General features: G+C 34.6%; 1 protein-coding gene across 1 annotated transcript; it reads left to right on the forward strand.

Moving 5' to 3' along the window:
* Positions 1-1,252: 1,252 nt before the first annotated feature.
* Positions 1,253-26,423, forward strand: LOC132140625 (trichohyalin-like). Its single transcript, XM_059549457.1, has 10 exons — positions 1,253-1,348; positions 4,191-5,161; positions 6,304-8,494; positions 21,000-21,094; positions 22,206-22,338; positions 23,235-23,400; positions 23,546-23,682; positions 24,443-24,591; positions 24,959-25,041; positions 25,785-26,423. Exons 2-9 carry the CDS (start codon positions 4,206-4,208, stop codon positions 25,032-25,034), a joined length of 3,903 nt encoding a protein of 1,300 aa, XP_059405440.1. The 5' UTR covers positions 1,253-1,348; positions 4,191-4,205; the 3' UTR covers positions 25,035-25,041; positions 25,785-26,423.
* Positions 26,424-27,401: the final 978 nt, after the last annotated feature.

Genomic DNA, 27,401 nt, shown 5'->3' on the forward strand with positions numbered 1-27,401 from the left:
CAAATGTACATTAAGTCTTAAGACAACCCTAAATGCATGTTTAAATTAGCAACAGCAAATAAACAATATTTTTGATGTCTTTTGCTTATGATTCACCAAATTTAAGATAGATAGATAGATAGATAGATAGATAGATAGATAGATAGATAGATAGATAGATAGATAGATAGATCCTAAATCAGTAAAACAGTATTTTAAAAAAAGACAAAAACAAAAAGCATTTAGCTAGAAAATAAATGTTTTTAAAGACCAACGATGATGTTGGCTGACAAAGTAATGTTTTGCTATTTAAAACAGTTTTAACAAGGGATAGTTTAACAAAAATAAGAAATTTACTCAAATGTAATCCTCTGCGCCAATCTGGCGTTATTTTGAAGAGTATTACGATGCATGTGCATGATTTTGCCTATAAACAAGGCATGTGCTGCGCTTTGTTTACGAGCAGAGGAATGCACAAGACTGTCCCAGAAGAGAACGTTGATGTGATTGTTATTTTTAGTTTTCTTTTTGCACAAAAATAATCTTGTAGCTTCTTAAAGTTATGGTTGAACTACTGATGTCACATGGACCATTTTAACAATGTCCTTTATACATTTCTTTGCCTTGACCGTGGTAGTTACCTTGCTGTCTATAGAGGGTCAGAGAGCTCTCGGATTTCATAAAAAATATCGTAATTTGTGTTCCGAAGATGAACGAAGGTCTTACAGGTTTAGAACGACATGAGGGTGAGTAATTAATGACAGAATTTTAATTTTGGGGTGAACTATCCCTTAACAAATATCCATGCCAACCTAATTAGTTCCAACGCATCTTCATTGAATAGTTTATTATGGAAAATGTACCTATATCTGTGTGTCTCCCATCTCATACAGTGTTTTCTACACACCCCGTGTCTTTCTCCTTCCATTCAGCTTAACTGGTTTTTCCGGTTGAAGGCTGCGCACGTTTATAAGAGGAGTGGCGCGCAACACCTCGAGACCGCCGCTGCGCGTGCTGCTGGCAGGACTCGCCCTTCCAAGCCTGGCTCATGAATATTAATTACGTACCGTGACGTTCGCCAGGCTGCTTGATGATTGGACAAAGGGCAAAAAAAAGTTATCAAATAAACGAATCAGGATCTGCCGAAGTCTTATGAATATTAACTAGGAGCTGACACTCCCCTTATCAGAGAACATAAAATTAATATTCATGAGATAAACAGTCGCCATCGTAGGATTCATACATTTGCGACCCGCCCTCTTTTCTTTAAAGTTTGAGCTGCACTCCTACAATCCAAAAAGACGCAGACCTGTGTTTGAGCTTTGAATCTATTTATACAATCTTATGGAATAATAATATCACTATAAAGGTAAATTAACATTATTTTAACTTGTTTATCTGTGTATTTAATATGCCAATGGCATCATTCATTTACTCTCTGATGTAAATAAACTGTAGCCTATACTTATTTCGGTTGTAATATTTATTTTGTTAATCATTCTGTATATACTTAATAGTACCTCCGGTCTAAACTGAAAAAAAGTGTTTTTTTTCCCACAGCTGGGAATTCTACAGCTTTATACAGGTTTATTGTAAGAGGCACTTATTCATAAGTTACTTATTACAAACCAACAGGTGAAGATTACTGTGCTCCTGTTATATAAGCGTTTCTTTTTTTCTGTTTCCCCACTTTTTGCTTTTTATGTATGTAAAAGCCTTATTAACAAGTCGATAACATTATATAATGCTTAACTTTAATAGTTCATTTACATTAATATATGTATCCTTATTATATATATTTGATTCGTGCATTTAATTGATTAACTAATAAATTATATAATGTCATGGGTAGTAAAGTTTCTAACGTGTAGGTTATTGTGAAATTTAACTGTGTAAATTCAGAGAAGCATGACAGAAACGAGGTTAAATAAATAAACCCGGCTGATGAACAAAAGGAGGTTATATTGCTCCTCTCCAGACACGCACTGGCCATGTTACAAGCACAGCATGTAAATTTGTGCATAATAATTTGCATATGTTCCTGGTGAGAGAAAGCTCTGCAGGTCTACTTACTTGCTGTAAACTTACTTCCTTTGAATATTAGCTTTGTCCTTTGACCATCCCAGGTCAAAAGGATTGGATCTCAGTAAGCAGAAAAAAGACAGTACGCATTTTAATAATCTAATTATTTTAGTTGTTCTGAGGTTTTTCAAGTAATTAAGCTATCATTTTCAATATCTTGCATAGAAATGCTGCTTTGGCAGCAACTGCAGTAAATACCGATAAGGGATTGTCTGATAACTGCTGGCTGTCAGCTATAGGTATTGTGATATATTTTAAGTATAACACATTTTGTCTTGCTATTTCTCATCTGACAATACTGGCTTGCTGTTGGACCGGTTTGTTGAACGAAGACCAATTTACACCCAGCCAAAATGTGAGCATTTTTTCACCCATGGATAATGTTTCAGTGTCTTCGCCTGAAGCATTTGTGCCCAATGGAAGTCAGAAAGTACAGGAAGTTAACAAAGCTTTGCCTAACTTTGTTTGCAGTCTGGGGAAGGGATTTCTTCAAAGCTCTCACAACAAGCCAGGCTCTAACTTGTTTTGCACTATGAGTTTTGCTCAATAATAAGAGAACATGGGCAACGGTTTCAAAATGTCAACATTCGGATTGCTTCAGTTAATTTCAGGCTAGTGTATGACTGGTTGCAAATGAGTAATTTCTCCATGTGATGGTATTTGTATCTGCATGCAGACTGCTGATATCAGAGTCACACATCAGGTGAAAGTGATGCTGGTCACTTTTGGTGGGTCATGCAGGGTGTGTATAAATAGCCTGCAGTCAAACGTCTAGTCGTTTCTTGTTTGAGTAACTCATGTTGGATGGAGAAACTTAAAAATCTAGCCCAACCAGAGTAGCATGGACTCAGAGAGCTCAACCAACTGGATTGGCCTTTTTTTTGTCTTTCCCAGAGAGCACTGTATTAATATGTTTATAGCTGCTTTGAAGTGTTCATGGATTCATTCATTCTGTCTCCACCAAAAAGTTTCAATATACCTTTAGAGATCTCCATTAGCTGCGTAGCAGTTGCACGGAAGTTGCAATGTAACAACTAACAGGCCATAACAACTTTTTCTGTCTGTACTGAAAGTGAAAATGCTTCATGATGCCTAAAAGTGTCCACTATGTGACTATTTATTTACTTAGTGATCTAAATCAGAAGAGCTGACTTAGAACATTGAAACAAATCTTTCTAGAATGGATTAAACCATCCAAAAACATTTGACTACTTCATGGATATCACGTAACACTTTCCTTATCTCACTTATACTGCATTCATATTGATGCTTAGAGGATTCCTTGTTGTCTTGCTAACCACTGAAGTGATCAGCACAATGTGTGGGCGTTTTTAGGTTGCTTTAAGAGGTAAGAATATGTCACCATAAAAAAAGAAAATAAATGCAATGGCACTTCATTTGAAAAGTGCCAGACCAAAGCCTAGCAATCTGACTCACATTTACCCTCAGATTTTCATGACTGCTATTCACACTTGCCTAAAATTTTCATAGGTGTTAATTTTTAGTTTTTATTAAAATATATATATTAGCTTTTTAAGATATAGGCCTACTTGAAAATTCCTCAAGATGAATAAAAAAACAGTCCATAAGTTTTAAATGGGTAAAAGTTAATAATGCATTTTGCTAAACTGTAATACTTACTTACACTGACATTGAAAAATAATTGGTGATGGAACAATTTTCAATCAGAAATTGCTAGTAAATTTTACAAATAATTACGAAGAAACATCAAGTAACGCACTGAATTTAGCACGAAGCTTTGAAGACTAAAACAGTAACTTACTCAAGCTGTTTTATTTGAAAAATCTAATCACAGTGTTTTGTTTTTTTTTCCTTTGCAGACACATTTGCATGCATAAAACACTGACACAAGTTTTCAGAGTTTCTCAACTCAACCAGTGATAAATTAATACAATGAATGATGAGAAAAGATTTGATAAGAGAATATATCTTAAGTATTTTATGTTATTTATATGCTTTTTGTAATTATTTTATATTGTGATTTTTTTTCTTCTTCTTTATTCAAACATGTCAATCTTTTCCAAGCATGTTTATGGTAACATCCCAAAGATGTATGTTAATACCACTGAGATCCCACAGGGGTGTTTCTCTTTTGTTTCCCCATCCAGGTGCAGTGTGTAGTCATGGCTGCATGGGTGGAGGCAACCACAAGGGAAATGGGCCAATCGCTCATCAACCCAGACAAACCTTCAGTTTCAGCTTCTGCACTCCCTGGAGACACTGGAAAGCCAGCGTTGCGCCCAAAACCCCACCTCATGCCTAAACCATTTGCTCTGCAAAGGAACGCCACCGTCCGCCCAATCCGGGCCTATAGCAGAGAGCTCCATCGAGCCGCCTCTTCTGAAGCGCTTTTGGATACCAAAAAACCTGGTGCTGGTGGTCCAAATCTATCAGAATACCAAAAACCAGGCTCAAATGGCACAGTAAATGGGTCTAATAAAATTGCAGCTCCTAAATCCATCCCACTCAGCCCAAAACCTGACTTGTTGGCTAAGCCTAAACCAGAACCCACTAAGAGTCCTGGTTCTAATAACCAAACTGGTCCAAACTCAAAGCCTGCTGTGACTGCTGAAGATTTGAAGAACGTTCAGCCCAGGAGCAGAGCTAAATCTTTGGGTTCTCAGGATAAAAAGATTCTCACGCAGAAGGACCGAGGAGAGGCAGCCAAGACTGAAGCAGATGTCAAAGTATCTTCACGATGCTGGCCGCCTCGAAATCGTCTCTCCGTTGAGCTGACCTCCAAGTTCGAGTCAATGTCTCAACCCGAGAAGGAGGTGAGGAGAGATGCTGAAACCAGCAAGACGGAGAAAGAGTGGCCACCACATTCTCCTTCTGAGTCTAAGCCTTCGAAGCTTCCGGTGGATACAGGAGAGATGGGAGACGAGGATGTCAGCGGAGGCAGCATTAAGAGACGGATCAGCCTTCTCTTTGATCGATCTACAGCAACTCAGTGCAGGGACACTTTCAACAAAAGAGACAATCCAGCTGCTGAAATATCTGTTGACATTAAACAGAGAATCCAGAATCTGAGCTTGGATGCACCAAGGACGCGCTTGCCATCCACTGGTGCTCCGAAAAGGTTTCTGTTTAATTTTCATCTCTTTTCATCTCTCTCTCGATACTTGTATTTCAATCATATTAGAAAACGTTTGAGCTATGGTTCTGCTTCAGCTATATCTGTTATGACTAATTATTTGACACGTAGCCTACAATCACAATGGGGATCAAATCAAGTCGTTGATCCAGAAGAAACAGCTTCACAAACATCATGACAGTTTTTATTCATTCATTCTTATTCATTTATGAAGGAAACATGCAAGCGAGTCAATGAGTCATTCCTTCAGCGAGCGAGTGAGTGAATCGTGATTTGTTTGAAAAAGCTTGTATCATTCTGAAACGAAACAAGGGAGCGAGTCAATGCCAATCATATTGTGGATTCGTTCAAAAAAGCACAGAATCATTCAGGAATGAAACAAGCAAGTGAGACAATGGGTCATTCCTTCAGTGGAATCATTGATAAAAGTGCTGAATCATTAAGGAACGGAACATGTGAATGAGTCAATGAGCTATTCATTCAGAGGATTCGTTCAAAATAGCGTTGAATCATTCAGGAATAAAACAAGCGAATAAGTCAATGAGCCATTCATTCAGCAGATTTGTAAAAAGAAAAAACAAACTCTGAATAGTTGCGACATATTAAAATATGTTTCAGTTTAATATGTGACAAAATGTTCTTTCTTTATTTATGTAGTTGCCTAACATCAACATTTTTCTTTAGAATCCTTAGATTCTAACCTAAACATTTGATTTTTGTCAATTTTGCTGATTTGTCACCAAGATAATGTTATCTAGCTGACTAACTGATTTTGTTAAAAATTGCAAAAGGGATTTGTTATAGTCTTCAAAACATCAGTATAAACCAATCAATTATGATTTATGCAATCATTATCAGAAAACAGTGTTTTTATGAATAGTGTAGCTGAGTAATTTGTTGCAAATATTCTTTTTGCATTGGCCTACTGTGGCAGTAACAAAAAAACAAACATTTAATGACAAATATAAATATTATTCTTAGCAAACATATACATTTTAATTATTTTATGGTGGGGCCAATGGAAATATTGGCAGGAATGTTAAGTATGTATACTTATATATGTTTCTAGCTTTATGTTGTCCTTATTTTCAAAACTCTAACATATTTCAAAATTCTTACATTTGCAGTCCACCATTTGTGAAGAAACTAAGCACCTCAGATGAGACTCCAAATGAGAGATCATCTGAAAAACCTACAGCGACAGAGAAGGTGCCTGTAAATACTGCAGAAATCAAGAACTCTGCTGCTAGTGTGGAGCGTGTAGAAGAAGAGGAAGACCATGAAGATGAAGAGGAGGACTGTGTCCCTGTTCCTGTTTACCAAAGGGTTGGGATGAGCCTAGATGTGGAGACAAAGAGAAGGGAAGAAGAAGAAAAACAGAGCAAAGATGAGCAGTTAGAGAAAGAAAGACAACAGCGGGTAAGACTTTTGGAGAAGGAGAGGAAGGCAAGAGAAACAGAGAGACAGGAAGAGAGAAAACAGGAAGAGGAAAAGCAAAGACAGATGGACGAAAGGAGAAAGCAAGAAGAAGAACGAAAGAGAAGAATTGAAGAAGAAAGAAAAGAGGAGGAGAAGAGGAGACAGGCCGAAAAAGAGAAGGAGAGGCAGATTGAGGAGAAGAGAAGGATTGAAGAAGAAAAAGAGAGACTGAGAGAAGAAGAAAGAATCATGAAAGAGAGAGAAAAGGAAGAAGAGAGGAGAAGAATTCAGGAGTTGGAGAGAAAGAGAGAGGAGGAAAGACTCAGACAAGAACGAGAAAAAGAAGAGAGGTTAAAGAAACAAAGAGAAATGGAGGAAAGAAAACATATGGAACAAGAGAGACTGAAAGAAGAGGAAAGATTGAGACAGGAAAGAGAAAGAGAGAAACTAAAGAAAGAAAAAGAGATGGAAGAAGAGAGGAGAAGAATTCAGGAATTGGAGAGACAGAAAGAAGAGGAAAGATGGAGAAAAGAACGAGAATTAGAGAGACTGCATAAAGAGAGAGAAATTGAAGAAAAAAAACGAATGGAAGAGGAGAGACAGAGAGAAGAAGAAAGACTGAGACAGGAAAGAGAAAGAGAGAGACTAAAGAAAGAAAAAGAGATGGAAGAAGAGAGAAGAAGAATTCAGGAATTGGAGAGACAGAGAGAAGAGGAAAGATTGAGAAAAGAACAAGAATTAGAGAGAATAAGAAGAGAAAAAGAGATGGAAGAAGAGAGGAGAAGAATTCAGGAATTGGAGAGACAGAAAGAAGAGGAAAGATTGAGAAAAGAGCGAGAATTAGACAGAATAAGAAGAGAAAAAGAGATGGAAGAAGAAAGGAGAAGAATTCAGGAATTGGAGAGACAGAAAGAAGAGCAAAGATTGAGAAAAGAACAAGAATTAGAGAGAATGAGGAAAGAAAAAGAGATAGAAGAAGAGAGGAAAAGAATTCAGGAATTGGCGAGACAGAAAGAAGAGGAAAGATTGAGAAAAGAACAAGAATTAGAGAGAATGAGGAAAGAAAAAGAGATAGAAGAAGAGAGGAAAAGAATTCAGGAATTGGCGAGACAGAAAGAAGAGGAAAGATTGAGAAAAGAACAAGAATTAGACAGAATAAGGAAAGAAAAAGAGATGGAAGAGAGAAGAAGAACTCAAGAGATTGAAAGACAGAAAGAGGAGGAGAGATTGAGAAAAGAACGAGAATTAGAGAGAATAAGGAAAGAAAAAGAAATGGAAGAAGAGAGACAAAGAATTCAAAGACAGAAAGAGGAGGAAAGACTGAGACAAGAACGAGAAATAGAGAGACTAAAGAAAGAAAAAGAGATAGAAGAAGAGAGAAGAAGAACTCAAGAGTTTGAAAGACAGAAAGAAGAAGAAAAACGGAGACAGGTACGAGAACATGAGATGAAGATGGAAACGTGTGAAGCAGCAGAGAGATTACGAGAGGAAGTTCCTACGAGTTATGATTTGATATCTTTTGACGTGGAGGAGTCGGCGGCGTCACAGACTCTGGTCTCCTCCGTCCAGCTCGCTGACGTCTTGCCTCGACTTGCACAAGTGACTTACGATGACTTTTCAGTGAAACCCCGAAGATGGGGAACTAGGGCGAGACGTTCCTCGACTCCGTCTCCATCCAGAGAAACTCCTGCTGCTCCCGACCACAGTCTACAGCAAGAAATAAAGTCCAGTCATCCTGGACCCCAAGAACCAAGCGGAGATCGGGTGTCTGTGCATGATCTGATCGGATTTGAACCTGAAGCTTCCAGTCCACTCAACTCTACAGAAATCAGAACGCACACATATTTATTTGAGGCTGAGTCCAAACCAGGGGACCTTCTGGAGCCAGAAACAGATGAGGTAAGACCAGTGGTGCTTAGTCAAATATTGCAATACAGTTATAGATTTCCACTGTAATGTATATTTGTTTTTAATAAAACAATAAGCAACTTTACATTAGAGGCACATCTTAAAAATATAAAGTTAAAAATAATGTTGGAAGAATCTACATTTATTAATAATAATCTGTGTATTTATGTTCAAATCTTAATATTATATAAAAATATATAAAAAATAATATAAAATATATCGGAAGAAATACATAAAAATGATGTAATAAAAATATAAAAGTTTAAAACTATATATCAAAATATTTACATTTATGATTAATAATAATCAGAGCAAACATAGTACGGCCCATCTTAATATAAAAAGTATATTAAAATATTCAATGAAATATTTTATATAAAATATACACTTAATATAAAATATATACAAATAATATGAAATATTTGATCGTATAATTTTTTTAAATAATAATATATAAAATATCAATGTAAAATAATGTAATATAGAGTATATAATTATGATGTTAAAAAAACATTTGGAAATATTTACATTCATAAATTGATTAAAAAAATATTTTGTCTATTAGCCTGACTAAATCAATGTAGCAACTTGGCACCTTTATATATATAATGTGCAGTCATAGGTGTGCAATTATCTGCATTTCAAACACAGCTCATGCAATCAGAAACAGTTATATAAAGTATATTTAAATTTGAATGAAAACAGGCCCCTCTAATCTCAGCTGGTTGTAAACACTAGTTAAACACACTCAACAATTTTGGCCTTTTTGGATTTCAGTAGTTTAATGCACACAGCAGCCAATGGGGGTTACTAGCTGGTTAGCTTTAGCAATTTACCCCTGCTAGTCATTAGATACATTATGTGGGCAAACAACACCTGCCTTTATAACCAGCCATTCAAAGGTAACCAGATCTACTGAAAGACTTTGCAATCAAAATATTAATCACTAAAATATGATGTTGTTGTAAACATTTCACCAGTCCCACATTTTTTTTTTAAGGGCTCTTAACAGTGTGAAATACAATGTTCAACAGAGCTGAGCTCACAGTCAGGGTTCGAGATGAAAGGGTTGCTCTGGTAGGGTTGATCCACGTCCTCAGGGCAGGGCCTTTGTTTCCATTGATCGTGTCATGTTGGAATTTCCCATTGGTGTCTTATGACGGCACAGAGTGATGTCACTGCAGGCGATGCGGCTTTGTGTTGGGTGTGTGTGTATATAGATGTGTTTATTCTTACATGACACTTGTCCTTGAGTCAGGCCTGTGGCATTTTCAAACAACACCTATCGACTGCACAAACATTGGCATTGATTACATGTACACCAATCTGATATGTCTGATTACTGTGCAATTAATCCAGATTAAATTTATATTATATTGTTTTAATAAGTATAGCTACATAACATGGGCAAACCTCTTCAGTTGTGTTTATGTACTCCTTGCCATTATTTAGATTAAAAATTAGGTAAAATAATATATATATATATATATATTTGTAAATTTATATATGTTATATTAAATAGTTATATATGTGTTCCTGTAGCTCAAGTGGTAGAGCATTGCACTATGAAGCGCAAGGTTGGGGGTTCGATTCCCCGGGAACACATGATAGGTAAAAATTGATAGCCTGAATGCACTGTAAGTCGGTTTGAATAAAAGTGTCTGCTAAATGCATGCATTTAATTTAATTGTATATATTTTTTACAGGCATTTCGTCTCTATTTTCTTGGCAACAGCAAAACAAATTGTCTGATTCAAATTCAGTAGGCTTGTTTGTTGCTGCTGTTTTTATTTGCTGATCCAAATGCAAACTAGTCCTTGGTTCTTGTTTATCCGAGTGGCAGAAATGCAATTCAATTGTACAGTATACTTACCTGTAAAGTGCAATTAAAACCACAGTGCTCCATATATTTAACTGTGATTATGGTTACTGTAATTATGATCAGAATTGCATAATTTACAATATTCTGATGACATGAGCACCAGTGTAATCACTGCTTTAACATTACAGTGCTTTCAGCTGAGGACACACTGGATTTGATCAAAGTCTAAGTGTGCTATATATTTTAGTTTAGTGAGCACCACAGCTTGATTCCTGTGAAAAGTTTTGGGGCAAGACAGGAATTTTCTCTGCACCGATCTTCATGTAAATGATTTGCAAAGCCCTGTTGGTTTGGATGTTCACTTTCATATGCAAAGCAAAGCAGAGAAAAAAAAGGGGGGGGGGGGGGGGGGGTTATATTATCCTACAGTTAAACTCCAAAATGTTTTACCGGTAAACAGAAATAGCAAATTTGCAATGATGTAGAATCATTTGAATGAATATATTATAATATATATTATAATGGGTTCCATATTTTCATGTGAACTACTGATTAAATTTGTAGATCTACAGATTAAGACTTTCTTGGTTCTTTGTGTGTTTACATCAGAAAAACTATCTGTGCATATGTGGGATTTCTCTGGTTTATACTTTTGTTCACTGAAGCATCTTCTCAGCATCCATCTGAATGTTGGCTTGGAGGGTATTTAATGAAATTAAGTTCATAAAAATACTGTTTACATTTTCTTAAGAGAGTGGTATAAATGTCAGCATCACAAGTTTTGATATATATGCATATAAACATTTATAATATAAAATAAATAAATTTAAAAGTTAAAAAACCTTCCCAAATATATTACATCTATTAATAATAAATCTAGTATTTTTGTCTATTAGTCCAATATTGTAAAACACAACCTTCTCAGTTGTTCACATGCAAGACATAAGGTTCAATAAAAATAGAAAGTTTCTGAAAAGGCTGAAATATGGTAAAACTTGTAATATTTTAATATAAAATATATATGTGTTCAACAGTGTTCAACTTACCTAGAGTCATGATACAGTATGTACTGCAACTATTGTGAGTTAGCTCCATAATAAGATTACTTTTCTCAAGTAACTAGTAAATTACTAGCAAATGCCTAGTAAGTAAACCAGTGCTTTACTTAACCAAAAGTGTCATTAAGTTTAAAAAACACTTAAACCAGGCAGAGGATTTTATGCTCAGGAGTTTTCACAAACATTCTTGTTATATTTGTAACTTTTTGTTGTTGTTGTTGTTGTTGTTGTTGTTGTTGTTTTCATGCTTCCAAGTGCTTGAAGTTGACATAGAATCAGTTCATATTTAAGTTTTTTAGCTTCTATGCCATTGCTAGGTGGTTAAATGTGGCAATGGAAGTGTAAAGATATACATGCCTTTTAAATGCATGCGGTGTAAGATTTTTAAAAAGTCTCTGAAACATTTAATATTAATTTTTTTAATATGTAATTAAAGAAATGTAATTTAACAAAATATAAAAATATGATAACATTTTATTGTGATGGGGAAAATCTATCTATCTATCTATCTATCTATCTATCTATCTATCTATCTATCTATCTATCTATCTATCTATCTATCTATCTATCTATCTATCCATCCATCCATCCATCCATCCATTCCACTCCACACTCAAACCTTCCCACTTGTTCTTCATCCTTCTCTTTCTCACGCTCCTGAGCGGCCCATCCATCCATCCATCCATCCATCCATCCATCTATCGCAGAATGCATTGTGAAAGCCAATTCATGCAATATCCTTCCCATAATTATTTCATACTTACAATGGATACTACATAGTTTTTTATCCTGTATGATTATTTAGTGTGGAATAAATGTCCTCCAGTTAAACCTATACTTACTCTAAACGTAACAGCTGGCCAAGGAGAGTTTATTACAGCCACTCACGCTATATATGGCTCATATTAGACAAACACTGCCTGTTAGTCATGACAAATAGTCAAACTAATGCACAGTCAAGTATAAAGCACCTGATCCAACAGTGGTTTGCATAAGGGTTTTGTGGTTTAGCATTGCTCTTCCACAGTTCAGGGATACAGAAAGGTTCCCACATAAAACTTTTTCCTGTTTTTTCTCTCTGTATTTCAAATGCAGTGTCACATAAATGTCCTTGATCTTCTTTCATCCCTTCCCCCTTTCTCTCTCTCTCTGTTTCTCTGCGCTGGGATGTTGTCACTCATTCAAGGGCTGTGTCTGTTTCCGGTACCTGTTCGTACCTGCAGCGTGTCAGGCGTAAGCGGTGGGCTTGCCGGAGTGCTGCTATGTTTTTCCATTGGGATCTGCGAGAATTGCACAAGAGGAAGCTTACGAGACTTTAATATCTGGATGTCAGAAGATTGTATTCTCAGATTTGTGTTTCTACCGCATCTGAAAAAGAAGATTTCACCGGAGGAGATCAACTGGAGAATTGATTGACTTTAAATGTGTGTGTTGCGGAAGAACATGCTGGAAGACCATCAAGGATTGATCGACAACCTAAAGTGCTTTCTGTGATGGAACAAAAATCAAGATGCTTACAGAGATGCCAATGCATGTCAGCTATAACGCCATCTAGAACTCGTATCTGGGATTTATTTACCCAAAAACTAGTCGATTTCCACCACTTTCCCAACATATTTTGTCAATTGAGTGAAAGATGGAGTTCTTGGGTAACAAACTGTCCGAGGCGCAGACGCAGGTGTCAGGATGGGTGGGCAACATGCGTCGCTCCTTGCAGGAGGCGGTGGAGATGATGTCGGCCGCTCAGGAGCGTGAGGAAGAGGAGGATGAAGAACAAGTAGGAAGATTTGAGAGGGCCTTCTCTCCGCTGAGAAGTTTTGCGACTCGTGGTCGACAATCCCTTCGAAATCTCTCTCAGCAAAGCCGGCAGCGCTTTTCGCTGCGCAAACGCATGACTGCGGCAAACTCAAATAATGTAAGACTATGCTGAATGTTTTCGGTTCGCTTCTTCTGTTGCTTCTTGCTCTATCAGCCGATCTTTAAGGCATTACACTTTCTTTGACAGGTCTTCAACAGTGCGTTACATAACATCCATTTTTACTGCATGCTCTCAAAATATGCATAAAGCAGAAATGTTATTTGGAAAGTTTGTGTTGACACTAAAATTATTCTTTTCTGTGGAAAAAAGGCCTAACATTGCCTAAATTGATGATGCAAAAATATCAATTACAATTACTATTTTTCCCCAAAATAAGAATGATGATTTTTCAAATTATATATATCTGCACTAAAATAACAAATGCCAAAAGGTTCAGCTTTAATGAGAAAGAGAAGTATTCAAAATTTAAAGGGTACATAACATACACAGTTTCACCTAATCTCATGTTAATCTTAAGTACCTATAGAGTAGTACTACATCCTTCATATATCCAAAAACTCTTTAGTTGTATCATATTTCTAAAAGAAAAATACTTTCCGATTCTTACCGGAAAAAGCCGAGCTCCTGGAGGCGTGCCGTGAGCAGAGCTATAATACTGATGTTTCGTGTTGTTTCCATTAACATATATTCACTTATGTGCTGATTTCCAACAAAAGACAGAAATCTGATGCAATTGTACTTACATGAATGGGGTCTTTTATCACAGGGACGGCTCCATGTTTTAATATCAAACGATGTGCAAATCTAGCGTCGACTTGGGCCTTGTTTCTAAAACATTCATCACTCAAATGACCAGAACACACAAATGCACTTGATACACTCCGTTTCTGCCCTGGAAAAACAAACTGCATCCACTGTTCATGTAACGCTGGGTTCTTGGGGAAGCTGAACACAGTAAACTTTCCCTCACATCCAAAAATGCACTTATTTTAGGCATTCTCGAACAAATCCTATGCAGCGCTGGCGATGATTTTGAAGCGCGTTGATGTGCGCGGTCTCACTCTCCTCTGGTCAATGTGTGTGCGCGGGCGCGCTTTTCCCAGAGAAATGCTCATATAAGGAGTTTCACTCTTGTCAACGTCATTAGATCCACGATCAAAAAAAAAAAACCAGCCGAAACTTGTACCAACCCGGAAGTAAGATTTTCGGCACAGAAATTCTCAGTCATTCTTCTAAATTATTTTTTAAAACTTTGGCCATGTTTAGCATGAGAATATATCTCTTTAACACTGTGAACAACTCTGAATACACGAAACACCATTGTACCCCCCCTTTAACCTAATCTGCAAAGGCATGGAAAAATAAGTTCAAATACTCCATATAATGTCAAAGAAATAAGCATTTTGGATGTAGTAAAACTGGTTATGTTTGCATAAAATTTTTCTGTCACTGGCCTCAATTCTCACCTTGAAATCAGGATTAAGCATGACATAATGTCTTTAGAATAATTCATGCATTAAAAAACATGAGCTGAGAATTGAAGAAACAGTTGCAATTTGTCTCACGTCTTTGTGCAGTTTCTCTTTTAAATTTTGACGAAAAGCAAAAATGCTACAAATTGCATCATATTTTGTGAGAAGGTGTAAAACAGGTACTTTATTTGGAATCAGCACCTAAAAAGTATAGTAAGAAACAACAAGTATTGGATTTCTTTCAGCAATGATTCAGGGAGATATTATTATTATTCGACAGTATCCAAATCCAATTCCTGTCACTGCACACACACACACACACACACACGTGTCAGTGTATTCACATCAAATACTTTAAACAGGATGTGAAGAGTTCTGGAATTATTTGCAATCTCGGGCTGTCTAGACTTGTTTTAACTCACTCGTAAATTTGCTTATCCTCTCATTTTGGATCTTTTTTTTCCCTAAATGCATTTCTATCGGTCATGACCAGTGTTGGGGAGTAACTAGTTACATGTAACGGCGTTACGTAATTTAATTACAAAATTATTGTAACTGTAATTAGTTACAGTTACTACGAAAAAATGAGTAATTAAATTACAGTTACTTATGAAATTTTTAACGATTACAAAGGGGATTACATTTGAATAGTTACACACATCCACATACAGATTTAACTGATTTCTTTCCCAAATTGCACTGACTGACACATTTTGGATGACTAAATCAAAAGTAGGTCAGTACACTTGAATCAAAACATGACATCGACTAGTGTCTGTGAATATTAAGCCCCAAAAATGCAATATATGACTTGCACATTCTGCGTGTCTGTGGAAATCAGGCGCAGACTGGACACCGGGAGAACCGGGACAATTCCCTGTGGCCTGGCAGCCGATTTTGCCCCACTATTTAATATCATTATTGTATAATTGCCTGCCGAATGTACTAAAGCGATCATTTGCGAATCCGCCGTTTGATAATTAAATCTCTAATAAGTCATGAATTGTTAGTCATGACTCGCGCGCTCTCCGCACCTCCGCCAAACGGTTTGGATCAGACTCAGAGTAATCAATGCGAGAGAGAGAGAGAGAGAGAGAGAGAGAGAGGGAGAGAGAGAGAGAGAGACAGAGACAGAGAGAGACAGAGAGAGAGAGAGAGAGGGAGAGAGAGAGAGAGAGACAGAGACAGAGAGAGACAGAGAGAGAGAGAGAGAGGGAGAGAGAGAGAGACAGAGAGAGGGAGAGAGAGAGAGACAGAGAGAGAGAGAGGGAGAGAGAGAGAGAGAGAGACAGAGAGAGAGAGAGAGAGAGGGAGAGAGAGAGAGAGAGCGCACAGCTGGAGCAGAGAAGCAGAACTACTGTTCAGGGTTTCAGGTCAGTTTCATCTGTAAAGATGCTTTTTTGTCTTTGTTTTTTTATTTATTTAATCAAGCAGCAGCACGTTGCTCATCAGTCATCACTCAAAATACTATATAAAGGACATCATTATTATCTGTTGTAATGTTACAGTAGTAATTTAGCTGAAAAAAAATCAGATTTTTTTATAGGTTTAGGGGGAGCTACGACAGACAACAACACAACCCTTACGAAAATTAACATTTTAATATTTAACTATAAATCCAGAGAAAATGGTTACTATTGGTTAACTGTGGTAACCAAAAATGTAATATTATTTTACAAATGTATTTATTTAAAAATCCATTTGCAAAAAAAACAAGGTTATTTTACTTTTATATAGGCTAATACAAGCATGTTTAACTTTTGTAAGGGAAAAACATGACTCGTGTACAGTATTAGGATTTTTCTATAAAGATATTGTAGTATTGTAGAGTATTGTTTTGTAAAGTATAGTTTTGTTCAATCTTGAGTATTAAAGTCACGAGAGAGATGGATAACAGAGCAAAATAAAGAGACTGAAGAGAAAAATGGAAGTGAAGGTGCAGTTCAGGAGAACTTTTAATTATTTTGCATGTCCCCAAATTAAAGATTTAAACCTTTTTTTTATGTCAGGTCCATACAAAAAATAGTATTGTCCATGAATTTGTTTGTATGAGGTTGAATTTTGAATTTTTTTTCCCAGTCCTTCCCTCCTGTAAATTAATGGCAAAGACATGGTTTCATTTACTACACATAGGCCTACTGAAGCTCGCAGTGTTTTCAACCTCTGCTGCCTCAGTATAGGAGTACACGAGCACATAAACATAATTTCTAGAACTGCTCTGTGTAACTTCATGTGCATTTTACTTATTTTGAGAAAACTATCATCATATACAGAGACAGCAGTTTAAAAAAAACACCAATGTTTCAGGAGTTTATTAAACAGAATACGTCACATGCTTATTAGATAACTGTATTTAAGTTGATGTATATGCTTTTATTTATTATTCTTTAATTTTCACAAATTTATAAAAGTAATCAAAAAGTACTCAAAAGTAATTAGTTACATTACTTTAATAAAGTAATTGAAAAAGTTACACTACTATTACATTTTAAACAAGGTAACTTGTAATCTGTAACCTATTACATTTCCAAAGTAACCTTCCCAACACTGGTCATGACCGACCCAAAACTCACAGAATTTCATTAACTTGGTGAAAATGGCATCCATCCCACGTACATGCATGTCTGTGTGTGTGTGTGTGTGTGTGTGTGTGTGTACAGTTTAAGATAGACATACACTACGCTGCACTACATAAATAAACAATAAAATTTGGGCTCTGTAAGATGAAATAAATGTTTTTGCAAGTCCCTTCTGCTCACCAAGGCTGCATTTATTTAATTAAAATGCAGTAAAAACAGTAATATTGTAAATCTTTATTACAATTTAAAATGTATTTTATTCCTGTGATCAAAGCTGTATTTTAAGCATCATTACTCCAGTCTTCAGTGTCACATGATCTTCAGAAATCATTCTAATATGCTAATCTGCATGACTCATGAGATGACTCTAATGATGCTCGTAGAACAGCAGAGCAGTAATTTAGTCCTCTCCTAAATTTCCCTAGTTATTTACTGCACATATTAAAGCTCATCATCTGTGTTTGCATGCACATGGTTTTCCGATGTAAATGCAAATTTACATTTAAACTTATTTAGATTTGTTATTTAAAATGTTGCATTTTTAGCAATTCTGCATCTATTTCTATGCTTTTTTTTTTTTACAGTTTCCTTTATCACATACAGTAGATCATTTATGTTTGGAAATGGATAGATTTTTTTTAGATATTTCAATAGTATCGAACATTATAAATCTGTGGGTTTTCAGTTAAACATTAGCATGAATTATGAATGTTAAAAAGGTAGGCACTATATTCAAAATGTAATCTTAGCTGTGATGCAAGATGAAATTGTTAGTTGTTATGAAAAATAAAATTCACGCTTCTGACACAATGACTAAACAGAAAAAGGTGTTGGCTGTTTAGGATGGCAAAAGGGAAGGAACATTTCCAGATAATTTCCAAAACTGTCCAGAAATTTTTGACACTTTCAGGTACTTTATGGAACTTTTTGGAAAACGTTTTGTAATTTTTTGTAAGTAATTTTCCACCCCTTTTGCAACCAGCCAATGCCGATAATTAAGATATGCCAAATATCAGCCGGTGTATCTAACATTATTTCAAAAGAGTATATTTTTAAAAACCAGTAAAATATAAGTAATTTAGAACTTATTTCATTTACTTTATCTGTGTCATTTCTGACAGCTACAATAAATGCTACCAAATGAAGCTTTTTCTGGTAATATTAATAGATATTAAAATTGTGGTTTTTATTGCTGTTATTGCCTCTGATTTGAAAAACATTGGGTTAGTATAATTCATTCTTTTAGATGATTGTCCCCAACCTCTGTTATTTATTTTGATCTTTGTCAATATAATTTGACTTTTTTGCCACACGTTTCTTATACCAAAAGCATCTTACAATTGCCCCTGGTTTTCATTACTTCAACACTGAAAACATTACAGGCAACATCTTTAAGATCCTTGTGTCAGTATAGAAGAGAAGTGAATCAGGGGAGGCTCTGTTTATTCTGATTAATGTGTTTAGATCAGGATGTAGTCCAGCAGTCTTTGCTGTATATTTATGGGATTGTCTCTATAGAATGAACATTACTCAATGTCCTGCTCACAGATAGCTTGTTTATGAGGAAGTGTTTTGTTTCCTAGTAACTAGTAATGTGTGTGTGTGTGTTTGTGTGTGTGTGTGTGTGTGTGTGTGTGTGTGTGTGTGTGTGTGTGCGTGTGTGTGCGTGTGCGTGCGTGTGCGTGCGTGTGTGCGTGTGTACGTGTGCGTGTGCGTGTGCGTGTGCGTGTGTGTGTGTGTGTGTGTGTGTGTGTGTGTGTGTGTGTGTGTGTGTGTGTGTGTGTGTGAGTTTTAACTTATCACTTAACACTAAAATGATAGGCTAAGTTTTTTTCATACCTGCCAACAAAATGTGAATTGATTCTGATCATAAATTATATATTTATATTGACGTTGACACTTTGAAGTTGTATTTTGTCATATGCATTATGCAATTCTAGAAACACTTTAGTTTAGGACCCAGTTCTCACTATTAGCTAGTTGCTTATGCATATCACTATATTTATTAGTAATGATAAAATATTAAAGCCTTATTCTGCATGACAATATTTTAGATCCTTTAATCCTAACCTTAACAACTACCTTACTAACTATTAATAAGCAGCAAATTGGAAGTTTACTAAGGCAAAAGTCATTGTTAATAGTTAGTAAATAGTGAGAATTGGTCCACAAACTGAAGTGTGACTGCAAATCTATTACATGCAGTTGAAATATTATACATTTTCAAAATATGTATGTCTTCTAGCCATTTGGTGAAACGTCATCTATCATAAAAAAACTGAGACCTACAAATATTTTGGTCTTCGGGGTTTCTCTTTAACAGTTTGACTTCAGGAATGTGTCATGCATGCCATGAGGTTCATAATGAAATGACTGCAAAATATATATATATATATTTTTTCATCAGCTGAATGCCTTTGATATGAAGTATATACTTGAGGATTTTTAAATTAATATTACGATAATTTAACAGCACATTTGCAATGTCAGTTAACTGTCACATGACATGCAAGTGAACAAATATTTTATTAAATTTAATCTTTTATTCTGGTCATTGATATTCATCTTCAATAGGGCGTTTATTATTCTATGGGATTTCTAGCTTTTGGATGACTATTATTCCTACAGTTTGATTTAAATATGTTTATGCTTCAATTTCAGTTCACCATTTTACCTCTTAAACAGGGTTTTACTCATTTGTTGGTTGTTGTTTTCTTTGCCAGCTAAATGTAAAAAACCTGCAACTTTAAGAAGTCTGTCCTCATAGTCCAAAATCTATTTTAAGATAAAGTTATTATCATTTACTAAAAAAGAAGACTACAATATATATATATATATATATATATATATATATATATATATATATATATATATATATATATATCAGTTGCAATAAACCTGGAATGTAAATATTAGATGAAAACAAACTGAATGAATTTATAAAGTGAAATGTGCATGTTTAAGTTGCAAGTATAGGCACAAAATTTTCTAACTGAAAATAAATAATTAAAGCTGAACAATGCTATTTCAGTATAATTCAGATACTAGTATATATTATATTAATATTTAGTCATATATTTAATATATATTATATTACATTGTATTATATTATGTTTTCATTATTTGTATACATCATTATACTAAATCAAAATTTAGAAATAGAAATATTGCCTTGGCAAATATCCAAAATAAAATAATTTTGTTTATTTATATATTTTGCTTAATTTCAGTTAAAGTTTATGTCAAGTAACAAAATAAATAATTAAAGCTGAACAATGCTATTTTAGTATAATTGAAATACTATTCTAGATTATATTAATATTTAGTATTATATTATATTATATTATGATTTAGTTATTATTATTAATATTATACTAAATCAAAATTAGAAATGTTGCCCTGTCAAATATCTAAAATAAAATAATATTGTTTATTTATATAGTTAGCTTAATTTCAGTTTAAGTTTATTTCAAGTAACAAAAGTTTTTTAGTTTAGGCTTTAGTTTTGGTTAATTATAAAAACCCTGCAACTGAAAAACAAATAAATTAAACCTCAAAAGTAATATTTTTCAGTGGTTTGGTGGCAAGCTGTTTATAAAGTCAGTTGGTCAGCATGGTCTAGTGGAGCTGGTTTAGCTTGATAAAAAGCCTGGTGACACAACACTACATATAAAGCTGGTCTTTTCAGCAGGACTTCACTGTAATCTGAGTTTTGAAGGACATCTTGCTCTCATTAAACCCTTCAGGGTCAGTTGAAGGATGGAGGAGTTGAAGAGCAGGACACAGAGAATTTAATCTGGGAAACTGACGAACAAACTGAAAACCACGACACTGCTGATGAGTAAGAAATATCTACAGCATGATTCATCATCACTTTCATTGCAACAATAAACCTTCAGTTGTCTTTTTTAGTTGTGGAGCTACTGAGACTAACAATGCAACTGACTTTTTCAGTGTCTCAAAGCAATGTGGCTTTTCCAGTAGCAAGTCATTTTCATTTGCCTCAGTGTCAGGTGACAAAATTACTATATTGCTGTGTTTTTATGTTCTGTGTACACAGCCTCGCAGCCAAATGTGTTTATGAGGGAATAATAAAACGCTCTCTTTAGACTCCTAAGAAACCCTCAACTGACTTTTTTATTAACTGTTAAAAAAATTAAATTTGTATTAAATTATTTTGTTAAATTCTGCTTTTTATCTACATGCTCATATCGAAATTAGATAGCATATATAAGCTTTATTATTATTAATATATTATTATTATATAAATTATTAGCATTTTATAGTTTTATTGCTGTACATTTATGTGTTCAAGGTTGATGTCATCCTACATGAGATCCACACTTGTTATACTTTGGATAAAATTTGTTTTTATTAATCAAATGAACTACATAACTTGCAATGTTACACTAACAGATCCAGTAGAGCTTGTAGTCTGACAGTTTTAGTTTTGTTGTTATTGATATAATATTATAATTGTTATTTTTATTTATTTTTTGTTTTGTTTTTTCAAAATTAGGTTTAACAAAATTTTTGTTAAATGTTAAGATTTTTTTTCTTTCTTTTTTTCTTTTTTTTTTTATTTCTATTTATTGTTTTTTTTATGTCTTTGTAGTTTTTTATAATTTTACTACATCAATTTAAACTAAATGAAAATTAGAAATGTTGATTTGGCGACTACCTAAAATAAAATACTTTTTAATATTTAACATTTATTTTATTTTGATTAAGAAAATATTTTTTATGGGTTAAGTTAACTACGATTGACTATAACCCTGGCTTAAACTATTCTTCCCAACACTGCATTATATGTATTTACCTTTACACAGACAGTCATCAGACATCAGTTTTGCTCAGACTGTCTTAGTGGTCATGAAAAGCATCAAACATCACTTTCTCTCTCGGTAGAGTTACTGTACATGTGGCTTGATCTCATGTTTTGGTCTGTTCAGTCCCGCCACACAGATCAGAATCAATCAAGCCTTGCAGAGACTGACTCAGGCCAGACGACGAAATACATCTAGTGATTCAGACACAGCAGACGTCCCAGTTCACGAGGAGCTCCAACCTCTACCGCTTCTCGAGGTACACTTCAGTTTCGACTTGTCTGCTTGTGTGTGTGTGTGTGCTTGTATATTTTATTTATTTATATTTATATATGCTATGTTTATATTTACATTATTTTTAGTGCTGTCAAGCGATTAATCACGATTTATCGCATCCAAAATAAAAGATTTTGTTTGCAAAATATATGTATGTGTGCTGTGTATAAATACACATGCATGTATATATTTCAGAAAAAAAATGTTATGTTTACATATGAAATATATTTATTTCTAATATAAATGATATTAATGTAAATACAGACATCTAAATATTTTCAAAATATATAATGTGTGTATGTGTATTACATATGCATAATACATATACACAGAACAAACACATATATTATTTAAACAAAAACTTTTATTTTGGATGTGATTAATCACAATTAATCATTTGACAGCACTCATTTTTTTAACTGTTCACTTATTTATCCATTTATATGCATTATATACAGTACCATTCATATTGTCTATCTCCATTCAGTTACGATTTTATTAGATTTTTTTATTATTTATTACCGTAATATAATGTAAATATAATGTAATGCATAAGGATAGCAGAGGAAAATGTCTTAAGAATTAATATTCATATAATTATATATAGAATTCATATCTATTATATGATACCTATGCCTTCTAAAATAATAGAAAAGATAGTTATTTTTTTAATGTAATAAAATGATTTAAATATAATATAATATAATATAATATAATATAATATAATATAATATAATATAATATAATATAATATAATATAATATAATATAATATAATATAATATAATATAATATAATATAATATAATATAATATAGCTGACTGAGCACCTGTTAATGTGTGTATTTGTGTATATTTTTGCATGTGTATTGCTGGATCAGTCTGTAGCTCCTCTGTTGGACTCCAGCGTTTTCCGTTCGAAGGTTGAACTGGGAAAGAAACGTAGCATAAAGCGCACCAGACCGTCACGTGCCGTCCGACAGAGATCCGCCCTGCCCGCTCTGACAGAGGGAACGCAACCCGACTGGAGGTTCTGCGACTCCACAGGTGGGGTCAACACATCGCATCATTTTACATTCAACATCGAATTGTAACTCTGTGTCACATGATGTTACACTTTCAGAATCTGTCTGACTCAACTGTAAAAACTCTACAAACCTTTGACTGATTGAACAAAAGCGATCTGTTACAGAAGCGAAAGATCAGTGTTCCAATGGAGCGGACTCTGAATCAGAAGAGGAACCGTCCCGGGACGTCACGTGCTCTCCAGCCCCAAGCCAGCCCAAGAGAGTCCCTGTGTTTCCTGGGATGGACCCTTCTGCCCTCATGGTATGTCCCTGCTGGTATATGTCCAGTTTTGGATGCCTAACTAACTAAACCACCTGGGGTTAGGGTTAGGGTTAGGCTTGGTGAATTCAAAAGACTGTAATAAATATAGTGTTGCAGTGACTCATGAAAGACCAGTCACACCTTCACATAACCACACTCCCAGTTTCTATTTCTGACACACTGCTCTGCAGACAAAGCAACTTTATTTTAACCAGCCATCTTAAATACACTGCTGTGAGTAGCTGTAGTTTTTAATGTTTTAGAGAAAGTTTTCTGCTTACCAAGGCTGCATTTATTTGACCGTAAATACATTAATATTGTGAAATATCACAACAATTTCAAATAAGGCTTTTCTGTTTGAATGTATTTTAAAATGTAACTGATTGCTGTGATGCAAAGCTGAATTTTCAGCATCATTACTCCAGTCTTCAGTGTCACATGATTCTTCAGAAATCATTCTAATATAATGATTTGAATTATATCAAAGATTGTGATGTTTGTGGTATCCATGTCTACTTATACTTATACTCATATTTTGTTTGCAACCTTTTTTGTAACAGTAATTAATTAAAATTATTTAATTACTAAAACATTATATTCAATTGAAAATAAAATAACAGATTTTTTAATGATTTATTTTACTTTGTAGTAAAGGATTTTTAATATTAGTCTATGGCTATGCTAAAAAACCAACAAAACCAGCATAAATCAGCTAACGTATAACTTCAATTTCTACGTTTGTCTCGTCTTTCTCTCGCAGGCCCAGCTAAAGCGAAGAAGTGCAGCGATAGAAACAGAAAGTCCAACAGAAGCACAGACGCCTCCGTCTGTCCCATCACGCTCTCCCCGCACACCCAACATGGCCCTCGGCCCAAGAGTGCTGCCGCCTGTTGACGCCAAGGACAGTGGGTACGTGTGACCAGAAACTTTTAATAAAAAACTGCTTATGGAATGAGATGCAATCACATTTTCATTGTCAGATGAGTGCATATTATAACTCTAAGATTGAGCAGATTTATAACTCTATAAAGCCTACTGTATCATATTTGATACATTTCTAAAGGTTCTAAATGATCAAAACTTTACAGAAAAACCTGTTGTGCACAATCTACTGCATGCCTTGTTTTTTGACTATTATTTCATATGTCTTTAAAGTATTCATTTCATGGTGATGTTTCAATGTTTGTTTTTATTGCTTTAATTATCCTTGATTTGAATTAAATAAATGTTAGCTGAATTATGTCAAATGTAATAATTGTGATTAATGTAAATCCAGGTCCGGCTCTTCACCCTCCTGGCTGCTTGAGCTCAAATCCAAGAAGCGAATGAGTCAACCTGAGAGTGAAGCGTGAAGCTCAGGTCAGTGTATGAGTTGAAATCACCCGCCCAGTCCCTTCATTCCCTTTTAAGGGGGCCATCGGATGTGAAATGCACTTTTACAAGTGGTTTGAACTGAAATTTGTGTTGGCAGTGTGTGTACACAACCTTCCTATAATGATAAATATCCACCCAGATTTTTTTCTTTTTCTTTTTTATCTCGTTAAATCATTTGGATCTCAGATTCCTGTCTGTGTGATGTCACCCAGACCCAGGCCCCTCCCACGATTGTTGATTGACACAAGCGTTTTACCTTAGACCCGCCCTGAGTGAGCTGTCATCAGTCCGCCATCTTTGCAAATCGTGTTTCCTAATAACATGCTAGTTAGCATGTTTCGCAGCTGAAGTTTACAGTCTGCTCGTCACCCCAAGAAGAGAGGGGCGGGGTCAGCAGAGCTCATTAGCATTTAAAGGAACATGGACTAAAATGGCTTGCTGTGAACAAAGCTGATTTTAACAGGGTAAAAATGTTTTGTTTTACACTACCATTGAGCAATTTTAACCAAAGACCTTTTTAATTAAGACACTAAAGAATCATATCAACGTGGAATATGGGAATCCCATGACCCCTTTAAATAATGAAGCCTCCTGAATAATTATCCCTGGAATATTTACATGTTGCTCCCTTCGTCTCCAGTAGATGGGGACAAAATCCACATTTATATCACTTCATTTGGTTCCTCTCTCAGTTTCAAGGCCCTTTACCCTGCTGTCTTGTTTCACAGGTCTGATGCAGTTTGTTGAGAGGAAGTCCTCTGCCACAAAGATACCAAAGAAACCGACTTACACAAATCATCTTTCGTTTTAATACTGACTGAGTACCAGAATCTTTTGAGGATGAGTCCTGGACTGAACTGTTTGGAGGCTTTGCCAAGATGATGTTCTCTTACGCACATTTTTAGTTTTACATGAATGTCTGTCATAATTGCTTGGCAGCATTAGAGATGGTGTGCCTGAAAAGCAAGTGCTGTTTACTGTTAGTCTCGAACCAAGTTAATTTTTACCGTTATTAAATTTTGTTTACATTCATAAATCCAACAGATCTTTTTCCAAAGTGAGGTTGGTTCATCCATCAATCAGGGCCCTAATGTGCATATCTTCTGTTCTCTGATCTCTGATCTCTGATCGTGGAGAAACACAAATCAGTTTAGCTTCATGCTACAATGCACTTTAAATGAGTTGGATCACTGCAAAAGTTTCATTAGGGCTCATAGGCATTTTATTGCATTTGATTTTTTTTTTTTTTTCAGAATTTAAATATTGTGTTTCCAAAACTTTGTTTAAAAAAAAGGCTGACCTTGTTCATTGCTACATGAAATTACTTTTTCTTTCTCTTAATAGTTTTCGTTTTGTTTACATGTGCCATTCCTCCAGCTTTTAAACATCATTTGATTTTGTTCTCTTTTCTTTTTAATCTTTTCTTTTCAATATTTTTCTTGAATTAAAGCTATAGTGAGCAGATAAAAGCATCAGCTGATGTGCTTGGATCGGGCTGATTATCATTCACAGGGTTTTGTTTTATTGCCAATGCCTTTACAGTTCTGCCAAGAGCACTTTTACAAACAGAAATCAGACTTATAATGTATGATAATAAGATGTGTTTAATTGTGCTCTTTTGAAATGTTCTTTTTAGACTACAGCTGTGTAAATTGCTGCTAGAGGAAAATGTTTACCTGTTTAATGTTGGGAAATGGGAGTTGTGTTTTATAAAATATGAATGATGAATTACAATCATCTTGATTAAATATTTTTCTAAATGGGAAGCAAGTTTGTTTTTGTACATTTTACTTTCTTCTGTGTGGTAGGACTGAGATATCAGAAGGTTTCAGTAGAGACAAAGACAGGGCTATGAAAACAGTCATTTTAAGAGGGTAAATAGCATTACATTTAAAAACATTTTAAACCTAAATTAAGGCATTTTTCAAATGTTTTTTAAATTATTAATAATTAATTTCCTTTCATCCAAAGTCTTTATAAAAAGCCATTTTGTTTAATTAAAAAACAAATATATATATATATAATTTGTTACATTTAATATATTTTATAACAAAATTAAGAATAACGTTTTTATAAGTTGCTCTCCAAGTCTTTTAGAATTGTAAATTTAATTTTGAAAAATATACACATTAATTTATTGTTACATTTAACTATATTCAAACTCGATTTAAATGTTTTTTTTAACTGATTCAAGGTGCATCCCTTTTTTTAATTTAAAATGAATAAAAAAATTAAGCCATTGTTTATTTATTTATCCATTTAAAACATTCAGTGTTTATTTATTTTTTTATTTTTTTATGAAATAATCATCTTTTTTAAGGTGCATCCCTATCTTTTGTAAATGC

Source organism: Carassius carassius, chromosome 5 (assembly GCF_963082965.1).
Source record: "Carassius carassius chromosome 5, fCarCar2.1, whole genome shotgun sequence".
In the NCBI taxonomy this organism is placed as follows: Eukaryota; Metazoa; Chordata; class Actinopteri; order Cypriniformes; family Cyprinidae; genus Carassius; species Carassius carassius.

What these genes read in the sequence shown, in the direction of transcription:
- LOC132140625 (XM_059549457.1), top strand. Translation starts at nt 4,206, where the DNA reads ATGGCTGCATGGGTGGAGGCAACCACAAGGGAAATGGGCCAATCGCTC. An exon ending in AACCACGACACTGCTGATGA is followed by an intron (nt 21,095 to 22,205) that starts GTAAGAAATATC and finishes TGGTCTGTTCAG; the next exon opens with TCCCGCCACACAGATCAGAA. An exon ending in AACCTCTACCGCTTCTCGAG is followed by an intron (nt 22,339 to 23,234) that starts GTACACTTCAGT and finishes TTGCTGGATCAG; the next exon opens with TCTGTAGCTCCTCTGTTGGA.